This window comes from Labrus mixtus, chromosome 10 (genome assembly GCF_963584025.1).
Source record: "Labrus mixtus chromosome 10, fLabMix1.1, whole genome shotgun sequence".
Taxonomy (NCBI): domain Eukaryota; kingdom Metazoa; phylum Chordata; class Actinopteri; order Labriformes; family Labridae; genus Labrus; species Labrus mixtus.
The window spans coordinates 8,222,847-8,232,724 of record NC_083621.1 but is presented as its reverse complement, the minus strand read 5'-3'; the positions used below and the strand labels follow the sequence as shown (position 1 = coordinate 8,232,724).

Below are 9,878 nucleotides of genomic sequence, written 5' to 3'. Positions count from 1 at the left end.
TGTAACATATATACTGTAACACATATACTGTAACACATATATATACTGTAACACATACTGTAACATATATACTGTAACACATACACTGTAACACATATACTGTAACACATATACTGTAACACATGCTGTAACACATATATATACTGTAACACATATACTGTAACACATATACTGTAACATATATACTGTAACACATACTGTAACACATATATATATACTGTAACACATATACTGTAACGCAGACTGTAACACATATATATACTGTAACACATATACTGTAACACATATACTGTAACACATATACTGTAACGCATATACTGTAACACATATATACTGTAACATACTGTAACATATATACTGTAACACATATACTGTAACACATATACTGTAACATACTGTAACATATGTACTGTAACACATATACTGTAATACATATAGTGTAACACATATACTGTAACACATGTACTGTAATACATATACTGTAACATATATACATATACTGTAACACATATATACTGTAACACATATACATATACTGTAACACATATATACTGTAACACATATACATATACTGTAACACATATACTTTAATACATATACTGTAACACATATACTGTAACACATATATACTGTAACATATATACATATACTGTAACACATATACTGTAACATATATACTGTAACACATATATACTGTAACATATATACATATACTGTAACACATATACATATACTGTAACACATATACTGTAACATACATACTGTAACACATATACTGTAACATATATACATATACTGTAACACATATACATATATACTGTAACACATATACTGTAACATATATACTGTAACACATATACTGTAACATATATACAGTAACACATATACATATACTGTAACACATATACTGTAACACATATACTGTAACATATACTGTAACACATATATACTGTAACATACTGTAACATATATACTGTAACACATATACTGTAACATACTGTAACATATGTACTGTAACACATATACTGTAATACATATAGTGTAACACATATACTGTAACACATGTACTGTAATACATATACTGTAACATATATACATATACTGTAACACATATATACTGTAACACATATACATATACTGTAACACATATATACTGTAACACATATACATATACTGTAACACATATACTTTAATACATATACTGTAACACATATACTGTAACACATATATACTGTAACATATATACATATACTGTAACACATATATACTGTAACATATATACATATACTGTAACACATATACATATACTGTAACACATATACTGTAACACATATACTGTAACATATATACTGTAACACATATACTGTAACATATATACATATACTGTAACACATATACATATATACTGTAACACATATACTGTAACATATATACATATACTGTAACATATATACTGTAACACATATACTGTAACATATATACAGTAACACATATACATATACTGTAACACATAAACTGTAACACATATACTGTAACACATATACTGTAACATATACTGTAACACATATACTGTAACACATATGCTGTAACACATATACTGTAACACATATACTGTAACATACACTGTAACACATATACTGTAACATATATACTGTAACACATCATCAACATCATCATTAAGTTAGTAGGTATTCATGAAAGAGCTGGGTCTTTAGCTTTTTCTTAAAGGTGCAGAGGGACTCTGCAGATCGAATGGAGTTTGTAAGTTCATTCCACCACCGGGGGGCAACAGAGGAGAAGAGTCTAGTCAGAGACTTAGGACCCTGTTGTGAAGGTTGGATCAGACGCTTTTCATTGGCAGAGCGTAGTGGGCGGGAGGGAGTGTAGACCTGGATGAGAGAGTTAAAGTAAGGAGGAGCCATTTTTGTAAGCGAGCAGCAGAGTTTTAAATTTGATGCGAGCAGTAACTGGGAGCCAATGTAAGGAGATGAACAGCAGAGTGACATGTGCTCTTTTAGGAAGGTTGAAGACCAGTCGTGCTGCTGCATTTTGTATCATTTGCAGAGGTTTGATAGTGCATGTAGGAACACCTGCCAGTAGAGAGTTGCAATAGTCGATGCGTGATATCACAAGAGCCTGTACCAGGAGCTGTGTAGCGTGTTCTGACAGGTAAGGTCTGATCTTCCTGATGTTGTACAGGGCAAATCAACATGACCGGGCAATCGAGGCTACTTGAACCTTAAAAGTTAGCTGGTCATGACACCCAGGTTCCGGGCAGACTTTGTGGGCATGAGTTTGGTTGTTCCAAGCTGGATATTGATCTGTGGTTGCATAGAGGGACTGGCTGGGATCACAATGAGCTCAGTCTTTGAAAGATTGAGTTGAAGGTGCCGTTCATTCATCCATTTAGAGATATCAGCAAGACATGACGAGATTCTTGCTGAGAATGTAACATCGTCTGGCTGGAATGACAGGAAGAGCGGGGTATCGTCAGCATAGCAGTGGTATGAGATGTGCGTCATTATTCACAATGATACAATGCAATTAGAGAGCGAGAAAGCGCCATCCCATTATGAAAGCTTTGGCAGAATATCACTGTACAACTTCAGAGCCAAGGTATTTACAATACAGTATATTTGTCAGTTTCCCCTACCCGTACACCTCTTTATAAGACACATAAATTCACAACCTTAACAAAGAATTGTGGTTTTAAACAGAAAAAAATAACTTACTTTATATGAACAAATGAAGAGAAATGTGAATCATTTTTGCCTGCAGTATGCTAAAGACTGAGTTTTCCATTTCTTGCTTCTTTAGTAGAAATGAATACATTATTTCCTTTCCAGGGTTATATTAACCTCACGGATCCAAGATGGACTCTTCCAGACCTGAAGGTGCACAAAAGAAAAAATTCCACATCCTTGGCAGTGATGGACCTGACTGAGATTGTGACGAAAGAGGAGTCAGACAATTTGCCTCCAGACTACTGTCAAATTAAGGAAGACAGTAAAAATAAAATTCATACTTTAAACGAACAAGATTTTAACATACAGAAGAGCCCTTCAAGTGACTCAACTGCACTACAGGAAGACTGTTTGAACCTAAAGCAGAGGCAGATATGTTTGGATTCTCAAAGCCACCAAAAGCAGACCACCAAAGAAAATAATTGTGTGCCAACTATAAAATTAAAATGGATGCCTTTTCATGAAACTCATGTTAAAGACCTGAAGATGCCAAGACGTTCTGTATCCTTAACCAAAGATCCTATGCAAATGTCACCGAACTTTATTCAACAAGGTATTACCAGTGAAACACCAGAGTGCAGCAAAGATCTGAGGACAACTTCTGCATCAAATAGTCTCCGCACAGAACCCCTACTGGACAATTCACTTTCTCAGACTATTATTTCTCCTGTCAGAAAAAAACAAGAAGAACTTCCAAGCAAGCCGTTAAATGTTGAAATATCTCAGCGTGTACGGAGCCCTACTGACTTTGCCTTCGGAGATTCGAGGGAGAACAGCACTTTTGACACAAGGGATGACCTTTGCTCAGATATTTTTATTGACTCTTCATCAGTCCCCTTTTCACCTTTTAAAAAAACACATGATCCCTTTCAAAGTCAGGTCCTCTCCTCTGATCCAGAAAAACTGATATCAGATAAAGCAGACTCTGCACAAAGTGTTCTCTCTAATCACTCACCCCTCTACTCTACTGCTACCGGACTGAACCTTTCTGAGCCCACTGACCTCAACTGTCTGCCCAAAACAAGCCCCCAAACTCTGAACTTCAAGAGCGAAGTTGACGCAGCGCCCACCTCTGGTTATACACCAGCTGAGAATATGTGTAAATGGCAAATGGAGACGGTTAAGGTTGATGAGGCATCAAACAGTTCTGACCTCCTGGGCTGGAGCATCCCCTGTGAACCTCTTTTGTCTGTGCCTAAAACTGATGACATGGATAGCGGATCTGGGAGCTGGCAATATGAACAGGATCGAGGCATTGATAGCCCAATGCCTTATACTTGGCAAGAGGTAAACACAGAGAGCAGATTTGATGAGGACTTCAGGGCAGCCAGTCGTGACGACAGACATTTTGTGTGCCCAGTTACACTCAAGAAAATAATGTCTGGACCAGCTCCAGCCTTGGTGAGACACATTTCTAAAGCTTTCAGCTATTCACAACCTTAAGAATCCTGCTGTCCGCTTTGAGATCTTAAAGTATGGTGGGGTTCACCCATACGTCTAATTGCACAACTCTGATCTTGGGCAAAATCGAGCCCAACATCTGGTCTATAATTGTCAATACATGTCTATTTCATAATTTGTAAAATTCAATATAAACGTAAGCCTAGGGCATTGCATTGAAACTAAATTATTTACCCACCAACAAACAGTTCAAATTGAAAAACCCACACTTTGGGAATCACTGCTCTAGAGTTTTATACTTTTCTGTCACAGTTGTTACTTTTCTGTCACACTCGTTACTATTAAATGTGAAGGTATGCTAGGCTGAATGCGTGGCATGTTTTTCTTTTCTTTTCTTTGTTTAGACGGTTGAGAAAGAAGAAGGATTTAGACCTCCAAAATTGCTATGTCGTCAGAGCCTGAGCCTGGTTTACAGTACCATTGATGAGAACTACCCAGAGGGCACTTTGCAGCTCCTGTCTGACCTTCTACAGCCTGGTTTCTACCCTCCCAAGGATATCACAGTCCACCTGATGAATGGCATTCTGCTCGACCCAAAGTGTCCTTATCATCTGTGTGTGCAGGCCTTTAGTCTGCTGATGAGGACACAGAGGTGAGGAAACCACAAAAAGAAGAGTTTATAGTCACGTTTTTATTTTCTAGCCTTTAACCATCCAACTCCCTTTCTGTCTTTGAATTCAAATTAAAACTGCTTTCTATTTTGCAGACATCACATTGTGGATAAATCGAGAGTTCCATGGGATTGGGAGTTGTTGACCACATGCATGATTAATCCGGTAAAACAATCTATTAATGTACACTAGGTAATATAAAACAATACCATTAGTGTTGTTTTACTAAACTATATGAATGGGATTTTGGTTGTGAAATTGTAGAATCTAAATGGTGTTAAATGTTCTGCTCTAATTGGTCGATTTACAGTGAAGTTGCAATTTCAGAGCTCATTTGAACTCTTATATTGTAGGTACATTAATCACAAATTTGCTTTCTTGTTTTTGTATTCACAGTGGGATTTTTGCAGAGATTTTCTTCTGTGTCAGTTTCATCAGAAAGATGTCATTCTCCAAATATTTAAGCATTGCTGATATTGTCAATTACAAAAAGAAAAATTAGATCTTTGTTTCGGTCAGTCTCACTTAACAGCCTATCTGTGCTCCTTTTGCTTCTGCAGGACAACATGAAGAGACATCAGATTGACGTCGTGCGCATGCTCCTGGAGTATGTTGTGCAGACTTTGGAGGATGACTTCAAGGCCAAACATTCTTCCTCTACCCTACAACACTCCATCGCGAAGGCAACACTGTCATGTGATAAGCAGTTCTCTCGTGTCAAGTGAGTTTGGTTAACAGGGGTCTGTAAAGCATGAAACGCTGCCAATCATAAAAGTATTCTGCTCTTTATTCAACAGTCTTTATTTACAATGTTAGGAAATACAAACATTTCTTGGGTATTGCTTTGAACGGGTAGGTGTTTGTATTTTCTATTATTTTTTTAACCAAAAAGCAAACATTATTCAGAGAGTGTTTAATTCAGAGGATCAGATCCTCTGGGGGACAGTCTACCTCCCCCCACCCCCTTGCTCTCTATCCCTCTTCCTGCATCTTATCCCATCTCTCCCCCTATCCCTTTCCAAGCCCGGCGCAGTCTAGGCCTGTGAAGACTGTTTCGTCATGAGCCGGGGATCCGGCCGAAGATTTCTGCCTTTTAATAAGGCAGTTTTTTCTTACCATTGTAACTTTTGCTGCTTTGCTAAAGTGCTCATGATGGATAGGCCGGATCTTTGTAACATAACAATGAGTAAGGTCTTTTACCTGCTTCTTGTAAAGTGTCTCAAGATAACACTTGTTATGAGTTGACGCTATACAAATAAAAATTGATTGATTGATCAAAATGTCTGAGCTGCTAACACCATTGCAATTACATAATTCCTCTGTGTGGCTTAAGAGTGACATCCCATATTAAATACATTAGTACATAGTATTATGTTACATGCCATTAAATGTTTGCTGAAAACACCATCCCTTTCATGTGTATAAAACTTTTTTATACACATGAAATTACACTTTTTGTAAAACCAGTATCAGTTGATTGGAAGCTGTACAATTGAAGCTAACCCACATAATTGTAAGCTCTCTTCATCATAACATGTACAATAAAATGTAACTTTTGTTTTCTTGTTCAAACATATTTTAAGACATGGATAATAATTTCTATGTGTTTTTATTTTAAAATCATCTTTTATTAAAGTAAAATATTTGTATGTTTTATAGGGATGTCATCAAGTGGCTCTTCACAGCCATCATGAAATCAACAGAGAATGGAGAGAGTAGAGAAGCAGCCAGAGAAAGAGATGAACAAATCAGGTAATAACAAACCCAAAATATATATCTTATTTTTAAGAAGTTTTTTTTTTTTTTTTAGTTTTTGCTTGGGCAGAAGAATGATTTCTTAATGTATATTTTGGAAATAGAAGGTTATATTATTGTTTGTGTTCAATGGTCTTCTTCATATTCCATTTCTTTCATCTTTACTCCCCTGCAGAATCATCTACATCCTCCAGAGGATGCTGTCCTTGGCTCTGGAGGTGGACCACTCTCCAGCTCTCACCTCTGCCAAACTGTCCCAGGAGCTATTCCATATGCTCATTGGCAGTGTGCCCATACGAGCACACAGGTGAGGTGGCGAGATAAGGTTTTATATTTGCCATTTAAGTTCCTATCAAAACAAATCAGACAATATGACATTGCTTGTATTTATGAACCATTCTTTTGCCTTGACAAAAGGAAATCTTAAACCTATTTAATCAATTTAGAAATAACCTTTGTAATGAATCAATGTACCAATTCAGAATAAACCACTGAAAGAAATTTGTCACTGGCAAAATCTGCTGCAGGTCACTGTTGACTAATCTGTTTCTGACAACCAGGATGTTGTTGCTGGAGTGCCTGCAGAGTAAACTGCTGAGATGTAAGCTGTTGGAACATCTGTTGGACTATGCTTGCCCACTCAAAGTCTCTCTACCCATGTCGCTCAGTCTTTTGCTGCATTTTCTGAAGCACTGCACTCTGGATCCTGACCCAATGGTGAATATCTCTCTTGTATCATGTTTTCATCTTTGTCTTATTGTCTTCTTCCATTTCTCAATTAAGAAATTGTTAAGATTATTTAACTAAAAGCTTAATGGAAAGGTTTTCAACAACATGTGACTGTTCAATACAATTGATCGATGATTGAATTTACTAGGACGGAACTGAAAGGTGGAAGAGGTGGGAAGAGTTGGTCCATCTTCTCTGGATGTTGCTGCTCAGCTACAACAAAGCAATGAAAGGTGAGATGTGGTACAGTAGAAGAAAAGGGTGCCTTGAGGATGTAGTTGCTGCAGCTGCCAAAGTCATGCTGAACTGCTCCACATTTGTTGTCATTATCCCCTTTACACATGTATTTACATGTATTAATTTAGCTGCATGTTCGTTGATTGTAGTCCAGGGGATCCACTTTCTGGATTTTTTGCCTTGTGATCCATGAAACCCAGTATTAAAACATTTAAATGCTGATAGAAGGAAATTTCAAATTGTGCTGCTTTCACATTAATTCTGTCAAATTGAAGAGAGCATCAGATTTAAAAAATTTATCAATAAATTTTGGTGGCAGTCTCAGAATTATCAATGGTCATTACACACAGCACCATTAGCTCCCTGGTTTTTCACTGCAATCTAAAACAGAGGTAATAATGTCGAGCCTATCAAGTTTAAATTCAACAACTTTATTGACTAATTCAACTCTTCCTTCTGCCAGGAGGCAGACAGTGCTCAGAGCCTTTGGGAAACCTCAACTTCAGTGTCTGCAATATGTGGTGTGTGACTATAAAGGATTGTACTGAACTGTTTAATGGAGTCTTTTTCTACAACGGTGATGGAAGGAGGGGAAAGCTGGAGTTCTTATTTTAGTTTAAAAACAACTCACAAGAACTCTACTGTCTTGTCGTTTCCCCCACGCTTTCCTCTTCAGGCTAGGCAATATGGCCTAAGAATAAAATCTCAGATTTTTTCGTACCAAACTCAATTTCCAGTTTGAATAGATTTTTTTCTTCTTAAAAAAAGAAGGTAGCAGGTAAGTTTAGGAGTGGATACAATTCATCATTTAGACACAATTCAAACCGACGAATATGACGGACGTGGATGTAGTGGCAAAGAACATAAAATATGATCATTGTGAGGCAAAATGGCACACGGATAAAGGTTATTCCAAAACGGGGGTGAAGCACCAGCGGTTAGCTTGTGCTAGCATGCGGTAGATTGCATTGTAGGCACATGGAGTAAACGGACACACTAATTCCTACAGTGAGTGTGTGCTTCTGGACCCAGGGGAAAAGGCCCAGTTTGAATGTTGTATTAACAAGCTGCTGCAAACAATGCTCCTGACTCCACCTTTTTAAAGTGCACTATGTAGTTTCAGGCTACAGCAAAAGTTCAGCTGAGGCAGAGCAACTTCTTCAACAAAAGACTTGGCTGTTAAGCACATACATGTACATGGGGCCGATGGTTTTAGGCATGTGGATAAACCAAGGCTTTTTGACTGTATATATGGGCAGTGTGCACCATACCTTTAGTAATATACAAGACTACTGCATCAGTAATAGCTTTCCATCATGATCCTTTCTTGTCATATGTGATGCAATGGGAAAATGATATGACAAATGTTGGGTGCTTTTTAACACCTATTTGTGGGCTGTAGTGGTCTTGTGCATCTCGTTGTGAGACACATTCCTCCCACCCTGCTGCATGCCTCAGTTTGAGATGGTGAAATCAATTGTAAACTCTTCCTTAATGCTGGCAGCCATGTTGTTGTACGTGTCTCTGTAGGAAGTTAACAAGGGGGGAGGATGTGAACTACAGGCGCAGTGGAGGAAGTTAAAGCGAAAATCTAGATTTTTATTTTTAAAAATCATCCTAAACCACAAATAGAAGTTAATTGATTTCTCGTTCAGCCCCATTTCTACTTTAATTACATTATTCTCGGACTTTCACTACTCGTTTTCCTATTTGTGTGTTTCTGTCTGTCTCCTGAACTAATGAAGAAACATTTAGCACGATAACTTTCATTCATTTTTTTTATTGTGTCATTTCATTTCAAGTATGTTTGTAACAGTCTTTCGCATTTAAAATATGGTTTTAATTAATAAATGTTAATGAAAAATTCCAAAAATAAGTAAAATTACTTCACTGTCACAAGCCTAGTTTTTATTCACTCAACTTCTTCATTTCTTCTACGTAGGATATCTTTGCAGCTCAGTGGTGGAACAAAGCGGCAGGGTTGGCACGAAAGTCTACAAGCCGGATGATATGGTGTCCAAACCTGCAGTTCATGAAGCTATAAAGGCCTTTCTATCAAGATCCCAGGAAGACCTTGGCCAGGCCTTACCTCTCCATGTTGAGGAGTCCCTCACTTATCTACAGGAATACCTGCTCGATGTCTGTCAGTCCTGATTAAAAACACTTGTTGATGTTTTTTTTCCTTTCCAATCTGCACTGTGTTAATTTAATATTTATATATATTTTTTAGATTGGATTTTTAAGATTTTTTAAATAAAGGCTGGGCCTGGCTGAATTCTTGTTCTGAAATATAAATCTGTGCATCTTTGTTTCTATAAGTTACTTTCTTACTAACTAGATA

At 37.3% G+C, this 9,878-nt stretch overlaps 1 protein-coding gene across 1 annotated transcript in view; it reads left to right on the top strand.

Annotated features, from left to right (window-relative positions):
* Nucleotides 1-9,820, top strand: part of simc1 (SUMO interacting motifs containing 1) — an 11,583-nt gene extending 1,763 nt beyond the window's left edge. Inside the window, exons 2-10 of the mRNA XM_061047896.1 lie at nt 2,847-4,145; nt 4,550-4,797; nt 4,912-4,981; nt 5,377-5,537; nt 6,476-6,568; nt 6,747-6,878; nt 7,132-7,288; nt 7,449-7,533; nt 9,480-9,820. Of these exons, the coding sequence (XP_060903879.1) occupies nt 2,847-4,145; nt 4,550-4,797; nt 4,912-4,981; nt 5,377-5,537; nt 6,476-6,568; nt 6,747-6,878; nt 7,132-7,288; nt 7,449-7,533; nt 9,480-9,691 (2,457 nt within the window). The 3' untranslated portion in view covers nt 9,692-9,820. The remainder of the gene's footprint in view (nt 1-2,846; nt 4,146-4,549; nt 4,798-4,911; nt 4,982-5,376; nt 5,538-6,475; nt 6,569-6,746; nt 6,879-7,131; nt 7,289-7,448; nt 7,534-9,479) is intronic.
* Nucleotides 9,821-9,878: the final 58 nt, after the last annotated feature.